General features: G+C 42.7%; 1 protein-coding gene across 3 annotated transcripts in view; it reads right to left on the reverse strand.

Annotated features, from left to right (window-relative positions):
• Nucleotides 1–27,430, reverse strand: part of BTBD7 (BTB domain containing 7) — a 100,041-nt gene that overhangs the window by 34,509 nt on the left and 38,102 nt on the right. For 2 of the 3 annotated variants that reach the window (XM_020802210.3, XM_020802211.3), the window contains exon 3: nucleotides 12,314–13,393. The exons of the other annotated variant lie outside the window; for it this stretch is intronic. In XM_020802210.3, the coding sequence (XP_020657869.3) occupies nucleotides 12,314–13,393 (1,080 nt within the window). The remainder of the gene's footprint in view (nucleotides 1–12,313; nucleotides 13,394–27,430) is intronic. 3 annotated transcript variants of the gene reach the window in all.

A 27,430-nucleotide genomic window follows, 5' to 3' on the forward strand; every position in this document is an offset into this window, starting at 1 on the left:
TCTATGGAACTTACAAAGGAATTGACTCACTGAATCCTCGTTAATTCAGTGGGCCTATTCTAGTGTGATTTAATACATTAAGGCTCCAGTGGTCCTTTCTGACACCAAGGACCAGTTTAATAGAAGACCATTCTCATAAGGAGGGGGGGTTTGTTATCCAGTAGGTTGTTGGATAGCTTTGAATCAAGATCATCACATGTATTGTGCCAGGACAGATGAGCGGCGAGCAGGAGGTGAGCTGCAATTGTAGCTCCACCTCCTGTTAGAGCAGCAGCACCATTAGAACCTAATAGGAGAGCAGGCTCCTATTAGATTCTAATGCCACAGACACAGATGACCTAGCAGCAGCAGCAGGGGAGCGAAGCTCCACCTCTTGTCAGATCAGCAGTGGCATTAGAACCTAATAGGAGTGTGTTGACAGGAGGCGAAGCTTTGCTCACCTGCTGCTTGACACTCATCTGTCCCAGCGGCCCAGTTCTTCCAAGGCCATGGACCAGAACCAGTCCACAGACTGGGGGCCGAGGACCCCTGCACTAAGCAACAGGATGATGGCAAGTGAGTCACTAACTCTGTGTTCTCCCAAACATCTGAAAAAGATAAACACTTTACACAAGCAAGGCCCACATTTTCATATTTAATTTTAGATTAGCACAATAACTCTCACTGGTCTTTTTCATGGAACAAGTGCATTTACTCATCTCCATGTAATAGGGGAGTAGTCTTACTGTGGTGCTAAAGAGACTGTATTCACAGCTATTAATGTTTTATTGCTTTTTTCAATATGCATGTCATAAAGGTCCCTGTAGCTCCATCTGAACAGAAAAAGGATGGAATCACATTTTTTTTCAGCAGCAAAATTTTACAGTATGACTGCTGGAAAGGTTAAACACCACACAACAGAAACCTTTTGCCTTAAGAAGAAAAAACTGGGTCCATTCAATAAATTGGAAAGAAGTACACACCAATTAATAATGAATTATGTGCCAATAAGTCAAATTGGATTTATGACAACCCTCCCTGGGGTTTCTAGGTCCAAATTACTCAGATGTAATTACTCAGCATTCCTTTCTTATTCTATTCTGGGACTGGGCAAGGTCACACAAGTTCCAGGGCACGTACCCCTACACACATCTTGGCTGGCCTCTTTCCTAAGACACAACAGGCCCAGTGGGGAGGGTGGATAAAAATCAATGATTTTTTTAAAAATCAAATTGATTTAGAGCATGATTTAAATTTAAAAATCAAAATTTTATTTTAATTGTCAAAAAAATTCCAACTATTAAAAATCAAATCCATCCTGATGGTGGGGATTCAAACTCTCAACCCACATCCACATGCTCTAACCCACTGAGCTATACCCCATGTCATCCTTCAGTCTCGAAAGACTATGGTATCGTGCTCTGTATCGAGGACTTGGAACAGCATGTAGTGTGGCTGAGAAGGCCAATTCGAGAGTGACAATCCCTTCCACACTGAAGACAAATCCAGTCTCTCCCCTGTCCAGCTCCCTGATTTTGCTGCTTTCGTAACTGCCTCTTTGCCTCAGCCTGCTGGACAAGGGTCTCTTCAAATTGGGAGAGGCCATGATGCACCGCCTGCCTCCAGGCTGAACGCTCAGATGTCAAGATTTCCCATTTGTTGAGATCCATTCCTAAGGCCTTCAGATCCCGCTTGCAGATGTCCTTGTATTGAAGCTGTGGTTTCCCTCTGGGGCGATTTCCCTGCGCTAATTCTCCATATAGGAAATCTTTTGGGATCCAACCATCAGCCATTCTCACGACATGCCCAAGCCAACGTAGACGTCGCTGTTTCAGTAACGTATATATGCTAAAAATTCCAGCTTGTTCTAGGACTACTCTATTTGGAACTTTGTCCTGCCAAGTGATACCAAAAATGCGTCGGAAGCAACACATATGGAACATGTTCAGCTTCCTTTCCTGCCGTGCACAAAGGGTCCAGGACTCACTGCCGTACAGGAGTGTGCTCAGGACACAGGCTCTATAGAGCTATACTGGCACTGTACTTATACCAGCAGATAGTACTTAGGAGGAGATAATAACAGCTCCTCAAGTACTTTGACAATAACAAGATACATGCAATGTAATCAGCTGTAACTACAACTAAGTAAAATTTGAAATGTAATGCATCAGTATAATTACTTCTCGTTGATGTCAAAAGTTTTTAAGGAATTTTAGGCACTTTAGATGAATCATTATATGCAGGGCTTGAAAAATGCACTTTTAAAAAAATACAACAGGAAATCAATAACCAGTGCAAAAAGTAATTTAACAAGTTGTTTTTCAACACTGTAACTAGTAATGAAAATAAGTGTTCAACACAGCATAACTAACAGAAACAAAATACTTTTAAAAAGTAACTTTCCATGCTCTTTACCTATTTATTTATTTATTCATTCATTCATTTATTCATTATGTTTAAAACTTGCCTTTCTCCTTAAAAGGACCCAACTCCCTACTCCCTGCCAGATATGTTCAATGCCAAAAATGTCACTTTTAACCTTCCAACGTAAGCTTATAAATACCGTTCTGATGACTGCTTGATGGGAGCATGGGGCAAGGGAAAAATAGAGTTTGAGAATGTATCTATGAATGGCAAAACAAAAGGCATTTAGCAGCAGGCCAGATAAATAAACCAGTTTCTTTCAGCAGCATATCCGATCTTCCAACACTGAGGTCAGGTACGAAGCCTTTCATGTTAGATTTCTATCAAACTTCCATAAAAGTTCTAACTTCAACTCTCCAAAGCAGAATGAAGTAAAATATTTAAACCACAAATTTGGGGTTGTTTTTTTTTTTTACTGTCTCATTTCCAGTATCATGGTGAATGTAAGGCATGTAAGTCTATGTCTGCAAAATGTTCCAAGCCTAGCTGCTTTTCTTGTTCCATATCCTCTTTTCCCTTTCTGAACATAAAAGGAAACATTCTTGCGGTTGCCTCTGTGCCCTTCCCCTTCCCCACAAGATTTCAGCAAAAATCAGGGAATTACTTGGTGGTTACCTTAAGCCTCAGTATCTCTCACTTGGGAGATCAAACCTCTTTCTATTACAGTTGGTGGGTATAACTCCTTCTGTCTGACTCACTTCTCCCTCAATTCTGACAATTCGGAGGCATCTCCTCCATCTCCACCTCAGATGTAACTATGAAACCCTAAGCAGACTGAATGGGTAATATTTCTTAAACGAAAGCTAAATCTGACAGAAACCTCAAAACCTTGACTTCTCATGGATCAATATATAGCAGAGGTTGTCAACCCCCGGTCCGCAGTCCATTGCTGGTCCGTGGCTTGAACCCAACCGGCCGCGAAGACAGACCTCCCACCCCGCCCCACCCCCCCGCATGCACTCCCGTCCCCACAGCTTCTTTGCACACATGCAAAGTGACACTTTCCATCAGAGCAGCAAGAAGATGGTAAGAGGAATGGCTTGCGTCTGGGGGAGATGGAAGAGAGGGTCGGGGCTGGGAAGAAGTGCCTGTGTGCCCACACGAAGGGGTGGGCAGCCGCGTGGGTGGGCATGCAGGCATGAAGGGGTGGGGGAGCGCTAACGCTGGCACATGCAGGGTGGGGCCGGGCGGGAAGGGAGAAGAGCAAGCGTTGGAAGCCAGGGGAAGAGAGCACCTCCTTCGTCAGGCCTCTGAAGCTCAGCCTCCCTCCCCGCCGGCCCACGATCACCCGCCCTTTCCCGGCAGCGGCTCCAAAGCAAGGCGAGCATTCGAAATTAGAATCTTCGTAGCAGCGGTGGCCACACTATTTCCTCTCTTCCCCACCCCGCTCTCCTCTCCCCTTCAACTTCTTCCCCGCCCGGCTTTGCTGCCCCACTGCTGCAGCCGCCGTCAGGCACCAATATGCGCATGCGCGCTCCCCAATCAGAGTGCATCAGAGTGCGAGCACAAAGGGCCGCCCCACCTCCCTCAGAGGCTCTGCCAGTCCGCATTACAAAAAAGGTTGAGGACCACTAGTATATAGGATCAGACTATAGTATTTAAACATTTCAGATCACATTTTAGTATCAGCAGCTCTTAAAGCATTTGTTGACAAGATAAGTGAATCAGTTTAATAAAGGCTACATCAGTTTTCTGTTGTGTCCTTCTACCCACTCAATGCTCAACAAGAAGAGTGGTTGGACAATAATGGATAAGAACCTATACCTCACAGATACCACTGTAATGTGTTTTATTATTACTGTGTTTCCCATAAAATAAGACAGGGTCTTACATTAATTTTTGCTTCAAAAATGCATTAGAGCTTATTTTCAGGGGGTGTTTTATTTTACAGTCATGTCATCTTCTGGTTGCTGCACAATACTGCACAATGGTGGAGGGCGGGGGTTCACTTAACTAGGGCTTAAATCTCTACATAATCCGGTGTGGTATGTACTGCAGAAGGTTGCCATCTATGATTCCAATACTAACACTATACTGTCTGAAATTCTGATGCTTAGTTTAGTAAGTGGAACAGGGGTAGGCCACAGAATTGAGACAACTCTTTCATAATATCCATTGAATTGAATACACATATTCCCCTGGACCGCAATGAAATCAAATCTATCAATTCTGAAGGAAATCAACCCTGAGTGCTCACTGGAAGGACAGATCCTGAAGCTGAGGCTCCAATACTTTGGCCATCTCATGAGAAGAGAAGACTCCCTGGAAAAGACCCTGATGTTAGGAAAGTGTGAAGGAAAGAGGACAAGGGGCGACAGAGGACGAGATGGTTGGACATTGTCATCGAAGCTACAAACATGAATTTGACCAGACTCCGGGAGGCAGTGGAAGACAGGAGGGCCTGGCGTGCTGTGGTCCATGGGGTCACGAAGAGTCGGACACGACTTAACAATTAAACAACAACAATATAACCCCTATGTTGTGAATAGAAAAGGGATGTTACTTTTCTGAGTAACAACTTCCACAGTATCCCCACATACAGTATTAAGGCACTGTGGCTTTATAATCCAAGACAGTAAGTTCCAAACTCTTACTGTGAACTGGCTTGATTTCAAACACTATGATTCTGTTTTCTGGGAACCAAAATAATTTTAAGATTCTTGCCTATTTTTAAAAATGTGTCAACTAAATCCTGATTGATCACCTGTCTCAAATCTACACAACCCTCTACAGCCTGATTCCTCCAAATGTATTGGAAAACTAGCTTCAGTACAACCAATGGAAACCATGGTCAGAGCTGGTGGGGGGTGTAGTCAAATGGATGGGGCCCTACTACACTGAAGGAGGACGCTACAGCCACTAAGGAAATTTAGCTGACGAGTCTCAAGCATAACACATTACACTACCAATTTACCAAAGTAAATTGGCCCAAACAAGCTAACTAAAACAGGACAGTAAAAATCCACAATGAAGACATAGGCTTCTCTGTGAGTTCTTGTCTGGAAGATTTAATTTAAAATCAGTGTGTATGTGAATAGACAAACTACTAGAACAAAGACAACCTTTTTTCCTTTGTTCATTCCTTTTAGATAACCTTTTAAGGTTTCTAAAATACCATTATCAGTATTTTTAAAAGTATCAATTTCTGCATCATGAAAGATGGCAGGGTTTGATCTTTACTTACAGTCTGGTTTTTACTTTTCTTTTAAAAGGAAAGCCAAACATTGAAGCACCAATCCAAAGAACACAGAAGAGAGTGCGAAGGAGCAGAGTTCTGCTGATTGGGCTAAAATGGCACCATGTCTGCCCTGACAGAAGATCAACTAAATGAGAAGCCTGGAAGACAGGAGGGCCTGGCATGCTCTGGTCCATGGGGTCACGAAGACTCGGACACGACTTAACAACAACAACAAATTCTAGTTGTGACATACTTCAGCAGAGTAAATTACAACTAGAGTAGGCCATTTGAATTAACAGAACTTGAAGATTAGTTGACTCCATAAATATCCACTTATTCAATAGGCCTGTTGTAGTAGTACAACTGATTACACTAGGATTTCAGCCACTAAGAAATAGTTGGAAAGCTTCTAGCAGCACAACCACATATAACCAAAAGGAAAAAGTGGGCAAGCAGTTTTACCTCAATTGAGTTTTTCTTAACCTGCAAGGCAGTTACTCTCTAAGTACTGTATACCTAACCCACAAATCAGGGCAATTTCATTTAATATTTTTATCCCTGAACAAATTCCTATTGTGCTTCCAATAATGTTCATTTCCACCTACTGGAACAAGCTGGGTTTTAATAAAAAAGTTTCAGACATTGTGAATTTTAGTGATTGTATAAATTTATAAAGATATTACTTAACCCATAATAATTTCATTTGTTAGCTAGATAAAGGTAATGGGAAAAAAACCCAAGACTTTTAAGAGGAAAAAGCTGCTGTTTTAGTTTTTTTAAGACCACACACTCTTGGGAATCATCTCCTATGTTTTTTGAAGACTGTTCATATTTGGAAAAGTCTAAAAGATAATAAAACTAAACTTTACCAGATAAAATGGGGAGATGAAATAAGCAAGACATAAAAACAGAGTGTCAAATCCACCATAAACAACAATTCCAATGAAAGGCAAGATAATGGCTAAAAAGAGGAACAGTGCGAACGTTTTATCCAAACAATGCAAAATCTAAAGAGAAATGGCATTTTCTACAATCTTGTCCCTCAAAATCAGATGGAAAACAGTGTCATGTTATATAGTGTGTGTCTATTTGCATGAACAGCACCAAACTGGATGCATCGTTGGCCTGCTCTGCAGCTATATGTAGCTTAAGCGAACTGTTTATTTTTATCTACACATGTATCCATACAACATTCTTACACTATCCATCAACAGATTTTCTTAACAATAAACATCAAAGTGTAAAATATTAAAACATCAAAATCAAAAAGCCAACCACAATATAAAACAAAAATAAAGACACCAGCATCAAATTATTTTTGCAACACAGTAAAAAGCACCACAAAATTATTTAAAAATCATCATTGTCCTTGCACCAGAAAGATCATATCATGGACACCAAGACAGCCTTTCTGCAAAACACCACCTCTAAAGAGACCCTCCTTCTAATAGTGGTCATTTATCACAATTCATTTGGGCTTTAAAAACAAAGCGAAGTGTGCTTAAAGCAATCTAATTATGCAGGCTACACATTAAAGGCTAATCCTCATTCATTAAGACGGGACATTTTAGAAAACCTACAATGTCATAATATGCAGCACTGTCACCTGATGAGATTTCAGCTACCTCCCTGTAATGGACAAAAACATTTAGGACCAAAAAAACTTTCAAAAAGGCTACTGTGTTTTGCCTCTGGGGTATTTTTCCCCAGAGAATGTTATGTGTTAGGACAAAAAAGTCCTGTAACTTTTTTTTTTAAGAACCATGGTGCCAGGAGGCAGAAGTAACATATTCTGCAAGCTAGCAGGTTAGCATTTTTCAGGAGGAGTACTGGAATTTTCAGTAGATTCTGGAAACACCATAAGTGTACACTTAACATTTCTGCTAGTCCTCATTCTAACCTCAAGGCTTCCACTACAGTTAACCTTCAAAAGAATTCCCATAGGATCAGAAAAGAAATCACAATGATTAACTCCCACACTTCAAGCTGATCCCAGAAACAGGAAAGTTAATACTACTATAATATGGTTTCACTTCTATTTATTTATTTACTTGTTTGTTTATATTTGTATCCTAGTTTTCATCCAAAACTTGAACTTGAGATAGCTGAGGCAGTTTGATCACTTTAATTACTCAATGGTTTTCTTACACACTCTGCTATGCTGATAACTGATATATAGGAATACTAGTGCATTGCAATTTAAAATGCAACATATAAAAGAACATCAACCTGTGTCTGTCAATTTAAAAGCCTCTTACCGCTACCAAGTTTCCCAAATATGTCCTCAATATGTCAAGGAAATCATGTCAGCTCTTTTGCATAATCTGCATAGCCAATCACTCTTTTAAAAACAGCCCTAATCTTCTTTAAGAAATCACAATGCCTCCATATGGAAATTCAGAGAATGAGGTCATATTTAAAAGCACCCAGTTCCTCCCTGACTATTTTTAGCAGAGCCTTTGGACTACAGTTCCCAGATTCCCCAGCCAGTGTATGGGCCAACTAGCTGGGGAATTCTTGGGAGCTATAGTCCACAAACTTTCTCAAATTCTGGCTCAAACAGATAACAGTATGGTTGTGTGAGAGGATGCTGTAAGAAGTAGGGATTCACTGAGAATTTTACCCAACAATTTCACAAGCATGTTTTAAAAACCTGCATGTTTCTGTAAAAGCTTGGTGAAGACTTATCACTATATTTCTTTCATCCATAACTGATACTTGAAACACCCTGCAGATTGCCATTAAGCAGGAATCCCCCCCCTTTTTTTCCTTCTTCTTTGCCTTAACCATGGTTTAGCTTACCTACCTCCAACCTAGTGCTCTTTATATGTGTGGCTCTACAATTTCCACAATTCTATCAAATCTGGCCCCACTGCCTGGAGATGCTAACATTCCAGGTGAAGACATCCTGCTGGGATAGGACAGTTTTAGACTGCATCTACTCCAGAGCTACTATGGCTCCTCCTTAGGAAGACCTGCTAAAGCTTATTCCAAGACTATCAACATGACAGCCCATTTTAAGTTAACACTGATTGTGCCACAGTTGAGGCAAACAAGAGAAAAGAGGAGGAAGTTCACCGCAAAGAAGAAAATCAGCAATGAGAAATAGCACATCACAGCTAGGTATGTTAAGAGATTAGAACTGTCATGTCTACTTCAGATTAAAGCAGCTCTGGCACAGAAGTGAAACAATTTAACACCCTGGTCCCCAACATTTATGACACCAGGGACCAGTTTAGTGGAAGACCGTTCTCCCAAGGACCTGCTCCACACCTGTAGGCTGTTATAAGCAGCCCATCCTCTCTTCCGTAAGGAGTATGCACCTTGGCCAGGCGGAATGCAGCAAGTCAGCCCTCGGGGAGACTCACTAGAGGGTGGACCAGCAGCCAGCTTGCTCATCTGCCCACCCGGCTGTTAGCTCTCCCGCGGGCACAAAGTCTGTGGCTAGCTGCCACCACCTCCACTGAGCCTGGGCGGGAGAGTCTGGGGACCCAACCGTACCAGGCAGGCTTTCCCTCCTCGGCTCCCTTGGTGCCCCTTCGCCTTCTCCAGCAGTGAGAAGGCGAAGGGGCACCAAGGGAGTTGCCCCTCGCAGTCTCGCGGCTGGGGCAACTCCATCCCGCCACCCTCCCTCTCCAGGGACTGGAGTTCCCCCATTCCTTCTGTCCGAGTTCTACCAGCAGGTAGGGAAAACCCAGACCAAGGAGGCAGCTTACCTCAGCGGCTCTCTTCATTGTTCGGAAGCCGCCGGCACCAAAGGCCACTTAGCAAAGGGAAATATTGTGCTTCCCGCCACCTCTGACTTGCAGAGTGCTCTAAACTTCCTGCTCGCCACTCATCTGTGCCGGCGGCCTGGTCCATCCAAGGCCACAGACTGGTACTGGTCTATAGCCCGGGGGTTGGGGACCCCTGATTTAACTGATTAATATATTATGCTAGCTTCACCTTTAATAATATACCAGAGAAATTACAGAATCATAGAAAAAAGTTGTAGAACTGGAACTTATCCCAAGTGTTATAAAGCCCAGATCCCTAAATAAGCAGGAAATCCACCAATAAAGCAACCTGACAAGCGGCTGTCTAAACTCTGCTTAAAAACCTCCAACGTTGGAGAATCCATGGCTTCCCCAAATCAGTCTGTTCTCTGTCAAAAACCTCTCTCTGATGTAAGCGAGCTCTTCTAACATTTAGTCATTACCTATCTATTTATACTTTAGAATGATCACTTTCAAGCCGGATTTAACCTAGAAGATGTTGGCCGCAATCCTGTTAGTTAAAATACACTAGAGTGGACCTGCTGAGTAAGTGATGATTTGCTGAGTCAAGTCCTCTGAATCACAATTTGCTATGTAATTTATTATGATAAAGTAAATCATAACCAGAGTAGGCGCATTTGAATCAATGGAGGTTACGGAGGACTCAGCTCACCAAATACACCCTGATTCTGATGCAACTTACTACAGAAAGCAATAGGATTGCCATCTTTGTATTGGATTTTCCAGGCACCAACTACCTCTAACCTGCATGCTCTCATAGAGATAAGCATAGTTACTAATCCAAGTGCTATATTCAAGTCTTCAAATAAGAAAGACAAGTAATACGATTAACATAAATCTCTATAGCTGCAGAGCCAACTCAAAAAATACTCTCTTCCTTGGCCAGAATTAAAACTGACAAAGATCTGTTGGAAGAACTTACTCAGGTGCTGTACAGCCCAGAACAGAAAATGACAAAACAATTAACAGTACAGTGCACATGTGCTACAAAATCTCTTCTTGGACTATTAAATGAACTCTTAAAACAGCATGCTTCCTACAGAGATATTTCTCCTCACTATAACAAGATGTGTTTTATTTGATTCTGTCCAGAAAGAATTAGAAAGGAGATAACATCGAACCAAGACTGTTCTGGCTTTTAATTTTTTAGAGACAAGTGCATGGGTATCCAAAAACATGTGGGGATAGGTGAAAGATTTCAGAGTTTACTTTCTGTGCCTCGTGTAACAGTTCATTCTTCATTTAAGCTTTGCGACAAATTGCTTTGGGAACTCCAGCCTTCAGCTGACCTCACCCATTCATATTGGGCTCCATCTAAAAAATAGGAACCCTTCCTCCCTTGACTCTATTTCAAATTCAAAACATATTTAAGTGCGAGCCAAACAACAATTTGTAGAGGAGAAAGTGGCAGTGGGACTGTTTCTGCACAGATAGAAAACATGCACTGCACTTTTCCTACCTTGCACTGAGTGCAATCTTTAGCTAGTTCATTCAAAAGCAAGACTGTGGTCAGTGCAGCTTATTGAAAGGTACAGGTGATTAGGACTGCAAGTTCACATTTACATTCCTTTTTCAACTATCTAGACAAAGGGGAAAATGACTTTCTGTGTATGTAGAAGGAACCTTTAGATCCAATTTCTATAAATTAAAAAAATCCCAACAGTTTTTTTTAAATTTGCTTTATTCATCTTGAAATGTAGTTTCCTATGCAAAGGAATAGATCTAATCAGGACTTTTTCTGAAGCCAAAGCTATTTTCAGACTGTGGAAAACAACCCACTTTTCTTGTTCAACAACACATACCTAGGCATAGTTCTAACAGGTCTCTCGAGAACAGAAACATTAATTTAACAAGATGACACTCCAGAAGATAACTGACTGGTAGAGCATACAGAAAATCTCAGACTGACTCTAGCATCTCCAAGAAGGGTTGTCTGAAACTCTGCACTTTTGCTGCCAGATACAGTGGACCCTTGACTTACGGAATTAATCCGTATTGGAACGGTGGCTGCAGGTCGAAAAGTCTGTAGGTCAAGGCTCCATTGACCTAAAATGCATTGAAAACCGATTAATCCGCAACCGGCCATTTTTGTTCCATTTTGTAGTTTTTTTTTCCAGTCTGTAGGTCAATTCTCCGGCTGCAAGTCGAACATACATTTTGCAGCCAGAGACGTCTGTAACTTGAAAAGTCTGTAAGTTGAGCCGTCTGTAAGTCGAGGGTCCACTGTAGTACTGATCAGGGCTTCTCAAAGTTTTCTGACCCTAAAAAGCAGAACTTTGTTCCTGTTTTAAGCCTCAACCTTTTGCTTTTGTCCCTGCTCACCACCAGAATGTGGCCCCTGAAAATTTATCTAAAAAAGAATTTGGTCTTTGAGCTGAAAGAGGTTCTAAATTCTTGCCCTAAATCAATGTGGGTGAAGTGCAGGCTGCCTTCAGGTCATTTTTGCTGCACCTCAGGCTAAGCAGAACTCCATTAAAAAAAATCTTCCTAGCTTTGTATGTTGTTATTTCCATTCCTGGGGGTTTCTCAAGATCCCCACCTCACCTCCAAAACAAAACAAAACAAAACAAAAAAACAAGACTAGAAGTGCCACTCCATGCACATCCTGTTTTGTTTTGCAAGCCACTGGCCATTTCTGTGCTTGATAATCCCACAGCATGCTTGGAATTAAAATTTGCCCCCCCCCCAAACCACCAAAGTTACCCACCCTTGTTCTAAATGGATTACTTGTTTTACTTTTCTTTCTTACTTACCCCATATGTCTATTGGACATTAAGCTGCCTGCATTTTTACACAGAATGGTATGATCCTAAAAGATTTTTTCACTGAAAGAACCAGAAAATTATAACATGATTTCAACATATTAGAAACTACAGCCCAGAACAAATCAGAGAGGGCTTTAACATTTGACTCCAGATTTAAGTAGTGTTCTGAAAGGAATGAAATAAAAAAGTACCTTGGGCAAGCATATTAAGCTCCAAAAAGAGTGCGATGTGATAAAGTTCCATAGCTTCTTCAGCTCTCGTCATGCTTGACTTTCCTGCTACAAGAGCCTGAACTTCACTTAAACTGCCCACTGAAGGACTGCTGTGCAAAATAGACAGGTCAACCAAATCTGTGTACATACAGTTTAAAATTACTCTCACATATTTTTTTGGTATGATAGATTCATCCAATATAATCCTTGTTGGAGTCCTAAGAGTTCGATCAGTAATCTCTTCGCCAGTTCGTATCCTCCGCTGAAGCAGATGTCGAAAAAATGGTGATCGGGATGAAATTATAGCTTTGTGCGCTCTCAGCTCTTCATCTAAGCAGCTCTGATTTCCACCATAAGCTTCAACCAGTTCAGAGTCAGATGAAAAGCTGAGAACTACATCATAATAACACATGTAGTCCAACAGTCCTCGCATATCAACATCTAAAGAATTTGGCGTTCCAAATTCTTCACTAAGCTGCATGAGGATGTCAACATTTTGAAATCTTGAGTCCTCCATTCCAAATTCCCCTGTGTACAGATAGTGTAACAAAGCAGAAAACATGGGCAGGTCTATGCCAGCTGTGCTGATATCCATTACAATTTCTGCACCATATTCTGGAGATGAAGAAAGCAGGGTCTTAAAAAATGGACACCTTGCAGCCAAAATTGCACGATGTACAGGGAAACAAGTGTCTTGAAATATTAGATCGACATCTGTACAGTATTTAAACTCATACAGTTCAGCCATGTCTTTCTGCAGTGTCCTAGCTTCAGGCCTTGCCAAACTAGCTTGTAGAGAAAGCTCTTTTAAGGCTGATGTTCCCTCATACTCTTCCACTAATGCATTGACATCTCTAACATCCCAGCCTGAGAGGAGCTCACGCATCTGCTTGGCATGATCAGCAGACCGGCTAGATTTTCGGCGCTTAATGAACTTCTTTTTCAGGGTAGCGAGGCCAGAGCTTTTCTTTTTCTTGTCTTGGGGTTTTTCATGGCCATGCTCAAGGCTATACAGTTTAGATTCACAGCCATAGCCTTGATGAGAATAGGATGATGTTCCTAAAAGGGAAAGGAGAATGTTGTGTGGTTAAACTATGGATTTAACGTGTGAATCACTTTCATTATCAGGTTACCATTTATCTAAACAGTAAATATGGCACATCTTTATCAAGTCAATTCTATATAAAGCGTAAGCGTAAAAATCAAAACCTATCTATAAAAGCAATAAGTTCAGCACAAATAGCATAACACCGAAAAATCAAAAATTTTAGCCTCAAAGCAATATGCATATAGAAATAAATTGAGGTTAGCTATTTTCAACATTTTCAGACCAAGAATCAAATTATCAAAGTTTAATCCTAATCTTTAACATGAAGATTTTTTTGTATTCACCTACAGTGGGGTCTTGACTTGAGAACTTAATCCGTATTGGAAGGCGGTTCTCAAGTCAAAAAGTTCTCAGTTCAAATCTGCATTTCCCATAGGAATGCATTGAAAGCCATTTGATCCGTATCTGCTCTTTTCCGTCCATAGAAACTAATGGGAAGCTGCTATTCCGCCTTCGACCACTAGAGAGGGATATTTTGTTTCTTTTTTTTCCTTAGGTCAAGAAAGGTTCAGGGAAGGCAGGGAAAATACAGTCCAGGCAGTCCAGTACCAGGCAGTCTGAAGACTGTCTCCCAATCCACTCTCTAAACGCTGGGAGGAGTGAGGAAGCAGACAGGCACCCTTTTCACTGGCCAACAGTTAACTGAAAGTTCACATTTTGCACTTTCCCTGCCTCCCACGTGGTTTTTTTTCAGTTCTTAACTCAAATCTAAGTATGTAAGTCAAGTCAATATTTTTCTATGAGAGTGGTTTTTAAGTCAAAATATTCTTAACTCAAGCCATTCTTAAGTCAAACCCCACTGTATTTCTTTCTCTCCTCATCTCCTGACCCCATTCTTTCTCTTCACACTTTTCTTAAAAACAAACGACTGGTAACAGTGTGGTTACAATCCATCACAGGCCAGAGTCATTTGAATCCACTGCTCAAATAAATGAATCTTTTAAAAATGTTTCTCTCCTTTCCAAATCAGCTATAACAGGGAGATTCAGCCTGAAATTATTATTACATATCTGGAATATATGACTAAGAGCAAAAACCCAGCCACTCTCTTGTGGTTTCACTGTTTTTGTCTCTTTTCTGTTTTTCCATTTTCCCATTTCTGAGGGTCACCCATGTTTGTCAGAAAGGATCCAAAGTAAAGCAAATATACTTTCATTAAAAAAAGAAAAAGACATAAACCAGTACTACTTAATGCTTGCATAACTTTAAAAAGTCCAAATACTGCCTATTATCCTGGGTACATGATCTTCTGCATAAGCCTGATATCTAAAAATATGAAGCTAGTACCATGAGGCTACTCTTAAAAATCTGAAATATGAGCCTAACAGCACACCTACAAAACATTACTTCTGTTCTAAGTTGGAGGAGCCTTATGGTGCAGTGCAGGCAAAGCCCTGCTCATGACCTGAGTTTGATTCTAACGGGCTCAGATAGCTGGATCAAGGTTGACTCAGCTTTCCATCCTTCAAAGGTTGGTAAATTGAGTACCATCTTGTGGCAGAGGGGTGGTGTTGGTGGTAATTAAGTCTGCATAATTAAATCGTAACATTGCCCAGAGAATACTTTGAGCACTATCGGTCAGTATATTATTTTACTGTTTCATTTGATTTGATCACCACCCATCTAGCCTAAGGCCACTTTGTTTTTACTTACTCACATAACCATATCTATAATTGATTGAGTAATTGTAGTAAGAGCTAAATTCCAGTAGTAATTTGTAATTAAAGTGAGCCCATTTAATCAATGGAACTTACAGAGAAGGTGACTCAGTAAATATCTAGATGATCTATAGCAGTGGTCCTCAACCTTGGGCCTCCAGATGTTCTTGGACTTCAACTCCCAGAAATCCTGGCCAGCAGAGGTGGTGGTGAAGGCTTTTGGGAGATGTAGTCCAAGAACATCTGGAGGCTCAAGGTTGGAGACCACTGATCTATAGGGTCCCTTCCAGTTCCGCAGTTCTATTATTATTAAGTAGCAAGCTGCAACAGAATAGGCCTGTAATTCAATGGGCTTATTCTAGGTGCTACTTATTCTTCTTCTTTTGTACTTCTGGGAGAAAGGAATACATGAATAAGCTCAAAAACTGGGCTTTTAAAAATTATTTCATAAATGGATGATGTAAAACAGTTCCATATCATAAGGTGCCAATCTGCCATCATTAAGGCTTTCTCACATGTAACACTTTCTCAGCTCACGTCTATCTCCACAAATTACAAAAATGAGCAAAATTCCTGATCCACCTTATGATGTGAACCAAACATCATTGTTTGTGAGGACTTGCAAAAAGTCAGTCAGGATTTTGCAAACCAGGGATGACATCAGTCAAGTCTTCTCAAGTGTGTGGCAGCAGATATTAGCATTTTAATTGGAGTGTCTAGGATGGAGCAAAATATATATCTTATACCCTCCTAGGTTACAAACTAATTAACATTTCAGCCTGAGACAATCCACAGTTTCACTTCGTGTGACAAACAAAATAAACCAAAAGAAATTAAGGCTCAGTACAGACTTCTGAGGTATGAGCTCTGCCAGGCTGGGCCAGTTGTCCATGACTTCCTTCTCCATCCCTTGATCCACAGATAATGAAACAAAGAGCTGAATCAAACAAGGTTTATTTCAATAGAGAAATGCAACAGAACTGCCTTCAACTGTGCCCAGGCTAGTTCCCAAACTGCCCAAATTTCTGTAGCAAAATCAAAGTCCTTCTTTCTCCCAGTTATCACTGGAAGGGAGTGTAATCCAATTCCCTTCAACTGGAAGGCCCTGGCAAACCAAGTCAGGGGAACAGCAGCTAGGACAGATGATACTGTATGTCTAAATTAAGGGCTGTGGAACTGGTGCACTTTCTCCTGAGCCTGGCATGCTCTTTGCCACTGCCTTCGCCAGTGTCTCTGTTGAGTGGCTGTCGGTTCCCCCAAGCCAAGTCTTTCTTACCTCTATGCTGCCTCTCTCTTCAGTATGAGAGGCAAGGCAAGCAGGAGAGGTTTAAGGTGGCAATCAATTTCCTCTCAAAAGACCCAGAACTGGACCAGGACTTCATCTAGGTTTCCTCTTTATATAAGTATTCCCAGTCTCCAGGAGATTCAAGTTCCTCTGGGACTCTCTCTCTCTTTGGTAGTCTTCGCTAGGGTCTTCTAGTACATCCCCCAAAGACCCTCCATCAAGATCCTCCTCAACCAATATCTGGGAAGGAGGGCTCCTGTTTGTACACTGTACTCTGCAGTCTCCTTCTTTCTTCCTAGTCCCAAATAACTCATCTGTTCCAGGGCTCTCCTGATACTGTCTCAGATCCAGGGCCCACTTTTCCTCCAGGGGTTGCCTATGCGAGCTTCCCCTCCAAGACCCCTGTTCCAATGCCCTCCTCCTGCCATCTATATTTGGACTCTATCTGGTTCCCCCAGGATTAGCTCACTGGGTTCTGCTTCTCCAAGGTCCATGGGGAAACTCATAGTGTGAAACTCTTCAGACCCAAGGTGTAGGCAAAATGAGCCACTTACTAGGTCACATAATTTGTCAGATTTACTAAGGATTTTTGAAGTCCACATTAACACTGTTACATTATAATGGGAAATTAAATTTTATTTGCACAATTCTTGGGTTTTCTTTTTATGACAAGATATGCGTATTCTTCTATCAATTTTTAGTGACAGGTCAAGAAAGCAATTGAAAATTATACTTTTCTATACAACATTAATGATTGACCCATCTTGAAACCTATTTAAATCTTCTGCAAGTATGCACTGTTTAATTCATAATAAAGTGTTTTCTTTAGAAAATCAAGAACACGGCCAGACAGCCCAAAAAATCTACAACAACCATATTTTCTTTATACTTATCTAAAACCAGTTTCCCCCTTACTCACCCCTAAAGGAACTGTACGTTTCTTTAAACGTGCAGGAAAATTTAAGAGTCAATCACATTTTTTTAAAAAAGCGAAGCGTGCTGCTTATATACCACCCCATAGTGCTTCAAGCATTCTCTGGGCGGTTTACAATTTAATTATGCAGGCTACACATTGCCTCCCCAGTGAGCTGGGTACTCATTTTACCGACCTCGGAAGGATAGAAGGCTGAGTCAACCTTGAGCCGGCTACCTGGGTTTGAACCCCAGGTCGTGAGCATAGTTTTAGCTGCAGTACAGCAGTTTAACCACTGCGCCACGAGGCTCTCTTTACATACAGAGACCATCTTGCACAGAATTCTAAAAGCTAGTTTCAATGAAAATGGAACAAATAAAAGTGCTCCACAAAAACCCCAAATATCCTGCAGAAGACAAACTTTCTGCAAATTGCATATATTCAGATACTGAGGCTTTAAAAGAATCCTCTAAAATGCTTATAATTAATAAATACTCAATTTTTACCATAAGCAAGAACTATATTGCTAATAAGTCTGATTGCCTAACTATAAGATATTATTTTAGTAATGAAGTTATTCCCAAGCTTATGCCAGAGGCTAAAACTGACTAAATCACAAAGTTTTAACACCACTATTCTAATTTTGAAATCCCTAGCCTTTTGCCAGATTGCAGTCCCACGGGGAAAACTCATTTTCGCTAAGCCTTTCACCTATCTGAATTGACCTTTTCTTCTGTGGCAACAGAGAGAGAAAATGAAATATTTTTTTCCACAAAATTCTAAGCTGAAAAATGCAATGAACTTGGAACATTTTCCACAGCCTAAAGACACTTTTCATACAATTATATTTTAAGTGGTAAAAGATTCACAAAGAAACCATCTTAAGTACTGCTCTCACCTAATGCATATAAGCTACTCACAATGAGATTACATCTGCTCATGCTCACTCTCCAATTTGTTTACACACCTTCAAGTAGCACAGACATGATACTCAACACAACAAAGATCCGACACCTACAAACTAAAAATTGAGATCTTTCACTGAATCCAGTATTGTTTAAATACAAGGGATGTTGAGCAAAAGACTTGTGGGTGGAAGGAAATCCTGTGGGGGAGGGAATCAAATAGAGCCAGCACCATTAATCTTTTGCTCTACTTCCATAAAGAAAGCCTGTGAGCTTTAAAAAGTCAATGGGCAGCTGCTCTAGACTCAGCAACCCCACTGGCTGGCAGGGAATGGAGGGACACAAGAATTGTGCATTACTGCAAGTTGTAACTTGCTAGGTAAACACATTTTTCCTTCACCGAGTCTGCATTTTACATGTTGGAGTTACAGAGGCACACCCAGTGAGTAACAATACACTTAAGTCAGATTTTTTTAAAAAATTCTGTCTTCCCCACCCCCTAGTTTTATTACATCATGCCTGAGGAAAAATGCTGGAGAACTGCAAAGCTCATTTCATATTTGCATTGTTTTGGAAGAGACTTGGTTACTTATGTAACTAAGGTTCTTTGAGTGGTGACCTGTGTATCCACACTAGACATGGGGATGATTAAAAAAACGAATTGCGATTCGTTAAATATTCATCCCTTCGTATGAGTTCCAGAGACCCCGATAAATATGAAGGGATGAATATTTGTCCATTTTTATTTCTCCCCCCATACGAAGCGAGGGAAGGCGAACCTTCCCTCTCTTCCTATGGCCTTCCCATTCTGCCTATGGGCCCGCCGATCAGCTGATCAGTGGGCCTACAGGCAGGCAGGCAGGCAGCCCCACAGCCAGCCAGCTCCACAGCCTATCCCCCTTCCCCTCCTACCTTAGCTGCTGCCTCCATCTGCCACTGCCTGGTGCCGCCGTCACCTGCTTGCCATCTGCTGCCGCCGCCATCCATCGCTGCCTGCTGTGGTGGTCTCCATAGCCACAGCCTGCCGTAAGGGACACTGGTTGCACTTTGTAAAGATGACAGCTGATTCTTCTTTTAGGGCAGGGAAGCTGCAGCTGCCATCTTTGCAAAGGGCGGCAGATGGAGACAGAAGGGGCCACCGTGGCTCAGGCTGCTGTGGATGGTGGTTGCAGCAGTGCAGACTGCGGCAGCCAAGGTAGGGAGGTGAGAGAGGTAGGGTGTAGGGGTAGGGTCAGGTTGGGTTTTTTTTGACAGCCATGGGGCCGGACCCTCATTATTTCTACCTGTGTGGGGATATTTGTATGTGGATACAAATACTCCCATCTCTAGACGCCATCTCTATTCCACACAAAATGGGTGTTTGTGCCTTTGGAAAGTTCCAGAGCCTCAAAAATGAAAGTGCTTCAGCCTATACAGCACAAGCATGGCCCATTTTCCTAGTTGTCTGCCACAAGAAATTAAACAGAGAAGGGTGAAGCAAGAAGGGAGGGGAGTGGGATTATGTGGATACAGTGGGGTCTTGACTTACGAATGGCCCAAGTTACGAACATTTTGACTTACAAACCGCTCTCATAGGAAAATATTGACTTGACTTATGTACTTAGATTTGAGTTATGAACTGAAAAAAACCATGTGGGAGGCAGGGAAAGTGCAAAATTTGAACTTTCAGTTAAATGTTGGCCAGTGAAGAGGGTGCCTGTCTGCTTCCTCACTCCTCCCAGCATTTAGAGAGTGGATTGGGAGACAGTCTTCAGACTGCCTGGTACTGTACTGCCTGGACTGTACAGTGGTGCCTCACACAACGATGTTAATTGGTTCCAAAAAAATCAACGTTGTGTGAAACATCGTTCTGTGAAACACCATTTCACATAGGAATGCACTGAAAACTGGAAAAGGGCTCTTTGATCTCCGTTTGCCTTTTAAAGTTCTTCCCGATCTCCCTTTTCGCTCCTGTAAAAGTGTCTTACAATGTTTGGAAGCTGTTTTAAATGATTGCAATGGTTAGTCCACCTCCTGAAACCTATGCAAACTGATTTTGGTGTTGTTCCGACACTTCGTTAATTTATGATGATTTTTTGTTTTTTCCATTGGAAACCATTAGACAGACCATCCAATGGTTTCCTATGGAGAAAAAACAAAAAATCATCATACATTAACGAAGTGTCAGAACAACACCAAAATCAGTTTGCATAGGTTTCAGGAGGTGGACTAACCATTGCAATCATTTAAAACAGCGTCCAAACATTGTAAGACACTTTTACAGGAGCGAAAAGGGAGATCGTTGTGTGAAAATCCCCCATAGGAAACATCGCTGTGTGAGGCAGCAAATTTAACAGAAAAAGGCATTGTTGTGTGAATTCATCGTTGTGTAAGGCACTGGTTGTAAGAGGCACCACTGTATTTTCCCTGCCTTCCCTGAACCTTTCTTGACCTCAGAAAAAAAGAAACAAAATATCCCCCTCTAGTGGTCGAAGGCGGAATAGCAGCTCCCCATTAGTTTCTATGGACGGAAAAGAGCAGAAACGGATCAAATGGTTTTCAATGCATTCCTATGGGAAATGCAGATTTGACCTGAGAACTTTTTGACTTGAGAACCGCCTTCCAATACGGATTAAGTTCTCAAGTCAAGACCCCACTGTACTTGGATCACTACTCAAAGAACCATAGTCATGTACAGTATATCACAGGAGTACACCGCTCACATTTCATAAATATTTTAGTATATTTTTTCATGTGACAACACTGAAGAAATGACACATGGCTACAATGTAAAGCAGTGAGTATACAGCTTGTATAACAGTGTAAATGTGCTGTCCCCTCAAAATAACTCAACACACAGCCATTAATGTCTAAACCGCTGGCAACAAAAGTGAGTACACTTTTGAGATTAAAATATTTATGAAATGTGAGGGGATGTACTCACTTCTGTGATATACTGTAAGTAACCAAGTCTTCTTTTTCAGTGTCCATGTATGCACACAAAATGGATGACTAGCAAGGTACACCTTGTAGGTGGGAGTTACACCAAGACAGAAGATAAGACAGCTCATCCAAATGCAGCATCCTTTTGAGATCTTAGATCTAATCTATGGTGTGTGACAAATATCATTGGATGGGACCAAGGTGCTGCTTGGGAGATCTCCTGGATGTCAACACCTCGGATGAAGGCTGCAGAAGAGGAGATTGCCTTTGTGGAGTGACTGTTAAAAGGTCTGAGGTAGGGGCTTGTTTGCTAGTTCATAAGCCAAGGCAATAGCCTGTGAAATCCATTTTGAAAATCTTTGAGAAGAGATCAGGTGTCCCTTCTTGGGATCTTGGTAGGAGATGAAGAGTTTAGTTGTTTATCTAAAGTCCTTTGTTCTGTGTAAGTAAAATGCCAAGGCTCATCTGGCATCCAAGGAATGAAGGGACCATTCTATGTCATTCTGCAGGGACAGATAAAAAGCAGGTAAGACAACGGGTTGAGATATGTGGAAACAGGATGCCACACTGGGTAGGAAGGTAATGATGGGGTATGGGGAATCACAGTGAAGGGCTGTAAGCTACGCAGCCTGACCAGCCAATGTGAGAGCCACAAGGAATGCCACCTTGAGTGTTAGGAGGTGGAGATAAGTTGTGGCCAGTGGTTCGAAAGGGTGTCTAGTGAGCTGTGATAGAACTAGTGAGAGAGACAATAAGTCATGAGGGGAACTCACATATGGATAGGCATTTTGGAGGCCCTTGAGGATTTTTTTTTTATTGTTTGATGTTTGAAGAGATGTGAGGATGGGTGGTTAGCTGGTTGAGGTGCCACTATGGCTGACTTTGATATAAGAGATGGAAAGTCCCTTCTGCTTGAGATGGAGCAAGAAGGTTAAGACGGTGGAGAGGGATGATGGTGACTGTGGCAGACCTTGTGACAATGCATAAAGGTGGAAACTCCACCACTTTTAAGTACCCCATTTCCCTAAAAATAAGACCTAACTTGAAAATAAGCCCTAGCATGATTTTTCAGGATGCTCATAATATAAGCCCTACGCCCAAAATAAGCCCCAGTTAAGTGAAACTCCGCCCTCCACCATTGGGCAGCACTGGGCAGCAACCAGAAGAAGATGACATGACTGTATTTGAATAAATGTAGAGTGTTGTACATAAAACAATAAATAAAACTTCCTCTGAAAATAAGCCCTAATGTGTGGGGTTTTTTGGGGGGGAGGGAGCAAAAAATGAATATAAGACCCTGTCTTATTTTGGGGGAAACACAGTATATAGCCAGTTGGTAGAAACCCGTCTCATTTGCCTCAACATATGGGCAAGGAGAGACATATTCTCTAGGTGCTGAGCTTCAGGCAAGTGACATCTGGGTGAACTATCAGTCTGTGGTGACGGGACAGGAGGTCTTGGTGCAGGGGCAGTCGCCACTGGTCAGTTGCTACAAGGAGAGTGGTAAACCACTGTTGGTGAAGCCACCAAGGGGTGATGAGCATCACCTCTGAGCAATCTTGGACAATCTTTATGATCGTCCGTTGGATCAGAGGGAACGGTGGGAGCATGTATAGGACAGTTCCAGTCTAGTTTACAGTGAAAGCATCTCTGAGAGTCAGTGCTCCTGCCTGTTTGGGGAGTTGGCAAATATGTCCACTGTAGGCTTGCCTCAGCGGGAGACCAGTTGAGCATATACTTTCTGGGAAAGCTCCCATTCGTGCAGGAGAGTCATTGTGCAGCTGAGACAATCTGCCATTTTGTTGTCTGTGCCTGAAACATGAGGTGCCACAGGGAGAAACTGGTGGCCAATACACCGTTCCCATATGAGTCCTGACAGGTAGAGGAGGCTGAGGGACTTGGTTCCTCCCTGTTTGTTCAAGTGATGCATCACCGTGATGTTCTCTGTAACTATTCAGACACTACGTCCCTGTATCATGGTTCTGAAGGTTCGGAGGGCTTTGAAGATGGCAAGAAGTTCAAGGAAATCGATGTGAAGGGTCCTCTCATGTGCTTGTACCTCTCTGTGGCAGCTCTGGGGGCCTATTCTGTCAAGCTAGGATCTGTAACTAGGAAGAGAAGGATGTGGCTGTTGAAAAGGAATGCTGGGGTGAAGATGGTACTCAGCTGTCTAACATCAAAGTTGTCGCCTAAGGTAGGGCAGATGAAGCTTTTTTTTTTGTCTAGTGAATCCTGCTTGTCATTATATGCTAGGAAGTAGAAGGATTGGAGCAGCCACATCTGCAGCCTGGAGTGGGGCAGGACTGCTGTCATGAATGCCACGAGGCCTAACACTTGTTGAACTGAGTGGACTGAAACATGTGGAGCATGAATCAGCCTTTGAGTAGACCAGATGATAGTGTCTACCTGTGGTTGAAGCAGGAAGATATATTCTTAGCATCAAGAAGTGCTCCAGTGTAGTGGATGGTCTGAGATGGGAAAAGGTGACACTTTCTTATATTGACGTATAGCCCAAGACTCAAGAGCAGTTGTAGAGTGAATGCAATGTTCGTAGTTAGTGTTTTCTTGTCGTGCACTATCAAAAGCCAATCATCGATGCAGGGAAGACAATGACACTTTGCACTCTGAGAAATGCTGCCACCAGCACTATGCACTTGGTGAAAACCCTTTGGACAGTGGATAGCTCTAAGTGAAGTACACGGAGGTTGTAGGCCTGACTGGCAACAAAGAAGCTTAGGAAGCGACGTCGTGGGCGAACTGAGATATGAAAGTATGTGTTGTGAAGATCTATGGATGTGAACCCGTCCCCCCGGTGAAGCAGGGAGAGAATGGATTGTAACAGCACCTTCCAGAAAGAAATGTTTTGGGGGAGATAAACTTATTGGAGACACTTAGATCCAAGATGGAGCTGTAGCACTTCTGCTCTTTTGGGTACCGTAAAGTGCCAAGAGAATAAACCATTTGAGATGTGATGGAGAGGTACCCTTGAGATTGCTTCTTTTGCCAGGAGCATATGGATTTCTTCCTGGAAGACAGGGCAACGTGGAGTGCATTCGATATGGCCTGTGGGCACAAGAGTGGAGAACTCTATTGTGCATCCGTAGGTTATGATGCTGAGGATCCATGCATCTGAATAGCATCCCAAGCATGGGTGAACGGTGCTAAGCATATGTCTGTAGCTGTTGTAATGTGGGGTGATAGTGGTAGAGGTATGCATCTGTCGGGCTGGGGCACATGAAAACTGCTGCTGAGGTTTCCTGTGTGCCTTTCTGGAGAAGGTTGTTTGCTTGTATTTGGCAGAGGAGGACACTGGGGTAAAGTGTTGGTGGGTTGACCTGTCAGGGGATTTGGACTGCTCAGATGGTGACTTGTAGTGACAGTATGGCAGGGATCTGTTCCAGTGAGGGCGGAAGTAAGAAGTTGTTGAGCGATATGTTTATGCCCATTTTCTTTGCATAAGTCTCTCCATTGAAGGGTAAGTCCTCAATGTGGTTATCTGGAAGGCCTGCTGAGAAGAGCCATGCGTGTCTATGGAGAGTGATGCTCACTGCCATACTCTTAGCTGCACAATCTGCCACGTACTGGGCGGAGTGGATTTGTTGCCCAGAGCATAAGCCTCTTGCTGAAAGGAGATGGCTAGAGTCTGTTTGTCTGGTGGTAGGGTGGCAATTATAGCCTGAAACATCTCCCAGATGAATTGGTGATAAGCACACATCATGCTTGATAGTTAGCTAAGTACATGTGGAGTGCCGCTGAAGAGTATATCTTGTGAGCAAGCCAAGTCTAGTTTACAACTTTATTATTGGGGGGTGTAAAGAGCAGAGCCCTTGGATTTGATTTGGGCCATTTGAACCATGATAGAGTCCGGTGTAAGGTATTTAAAGAAGAACTTAGCCTTGTCCTGCTGGAACCTGTAGAAGTTCTCAATCCTACGGGATGTTGGTAGGATAAAAGTTTTTGCCAGGATTGGCTGATAAGATATATCAGAGTCTCAAGCATCAGCATTTCAATAGGGATGCTTGTCTTGTGGATGTGGGCGAAGACTGCATCCTTAGCTGGGGGTACTGGCTTAAAAACTGGTAGCTGCAATTACTTTGCCATTCTCTTTCTATTACATCATTATAGGAAGAGAGATCCTCCAAGAGTGAGAGAGGACCGGCATCCTGGACATCAGAACTGGATAGGATTCTTGGACAAGGACTGAGTCTTTCCTTTCCTCCCCTTCAGAATCAGTGGAGCTGTTATCCAATTGTCTTTCTTTTTCTGGAAGCAAGGGAGTTGCCAGCAGCTGACACGAGCCCAACAGTAATTGAGAGGTCATTAAGTAGTCTGGATTAGAAGGAGGCAGCAATATCTCAGGTGAGGTGGGCCGGAGAGCCAAGGCTTGGGTGGAAGCGGGGAGAAGCCCCGTTGGTGGCAATGGTATCATGGGAGGTAGAGAGCAGTGGAGCGATGTGAAGAGCAAGACTGATTTCAAAGGTCCCAATGATAATGCGAGTCAGATGCCACTCATAGCTTTAGGAAGGTTGGCACTGTAAGTTGCTCAAGTTCAAGGATAAGCACGAGTGCGTGATCGGGACCTGCTGAGCTCTCGAGATTGACGAAGGCTCCTGTATGACTGAGAGGCCCAGCCCATGTCCTCATACATGAAACGGCGGGGGCAGTAAGCATTGTCACAATATTGAAAGCTTGGTGCTGGAGACCTCAAGTAACATGGTTAATAGCAATGTGGTGGCAATTGCAAGAATGATCATATTTTATTATTTTTCTTTATTTATTTTTATTTATTTAATTTATATGCCGCCCACACTACCCAAAGGTCTCTGGGTGGCTTACAACAATTAAAATACAATACAGTTTACAACAATTAAAATACAATTAATATATATATATAAATTGCCATCGGACCCACAGCTAATATTATTTCAATTAAAAGCCTTCTGGAACAGGAAGGTTTTGACCTGGTGCTGAAATGTCATCAGTGTTGGCGCCAGACGAATCTCAGTCGGGAGGGCATTCCATAGTCTGGGGGCAGCTGCCGAAAAGGCCCTTTGTCTACAAGCCGTCCCTCTTACCTCCTTAAGGGACAGCTCTTTCAAAAGGGCCCCCTGGCTAGATCTTAACTGCCGGGTAGGTTCATATGGAAGGAGGCGGTCCTTCAGGTATCCAGGGCCCAAGCCGTTTATGTCAAAACAAGCACTTTGAATTGGGCCTGGGCAGCAACTGGTAGCCAATGTAACTTATACAGAATCGGCTTGATATGTTCCCTGGCGGCTGCACTACTCACCAGCCGCACAGCTCGATTCTGGACCAGTTGCAGTTGCCGGACCGTCTTCAAAGGCAGCCCCACGTAGAGCGCATTGCAGTAATCTATGCGGGATGTTACCAGTGCATTGTAACTGTCATGAAACTCCACTCATCCAGGTAGGGCCGTAGCTGGTATAATTTCCGCAGCTGAAGGAAGGCGCCCCTGGCCACCGAGTCCACCCGGGCTTCCAGTGTTAGACTGGGGTCCAGGAGCACCCCGAAGCTGAGGACCCTGTTGTTACATACAGCACTGATGTTACCTGTCTGTCATGGGTTTGGAGGGAAAGTTCCATCCTATGGGGAGTGGAAGGCGGGACATCAGGAGGCGGGGCTGTACTGTATATATATGTGGAGCTTGTGTGGAGAAGTTTAGAGAAGCTGGAAGGAGAAGCTGGGAAGAAGAAGCTGGTGTGGGAGTCTGTGTGTCAGACAGGGTACTACTGTGTGTCAGTCAGTACCAACCTGATAGGTTCAGGTGTCTGTATGGGTAGCCAGAACTGATAGGTTCAGGGTCTGTGCTTTATCTAAAGGTGTTCTGTGTGAACCAAACTGGTGTATGTATGATTGAGACTAAGCCACGTTACTGTATCTTATTCATTTGATCATTTTATTTTCCCTGTGTGTTATTTAAATAAACCTTATTCCTTTGTTTGTTAAAAATCCATTCCTAGTCTGTGTGACTCCTTACAGGGAATGGTTGGTGGCAGCTTAGTGAAACTGTGGCATCCTCCAGTAGGTCTGGGGTTTGTCACATTGATTCGTGTCCAGCGTGTGGGATACGACTGGTCCAGTTGTCCAGTGGTACAGCAAAGCCTTGGCAAGTGTGCCCAGAGCAAGGGGGGTCTAGTCAGGGACAATCTGAGAGCGCGTAGGTAATCTTCTAGGCTTACCTCACGGGGAGGTATGCTAGTGGAAGAACGTGCCACCTCAGATTGGGGACTAGATTAGGGAGCTCTGAGGCAACCTGTTTTGGCGGGAAAAAGGCTGAGGCAAAGCTG

This window comes from Pogona vitticeps, chromosome 1, assembly GCF_051106095.1.
Source record: "Pogona vitticeps strain Pit_001003342236 chromosome 1, PviZW2.1, whole genome shotgun sequence".
Taxonomy (NCBI): Eukaryota; Metazoa; Chordata; class Lepidosauria; order Squamata; family Agamidae; genus Pogona; species Pogona vitticeps.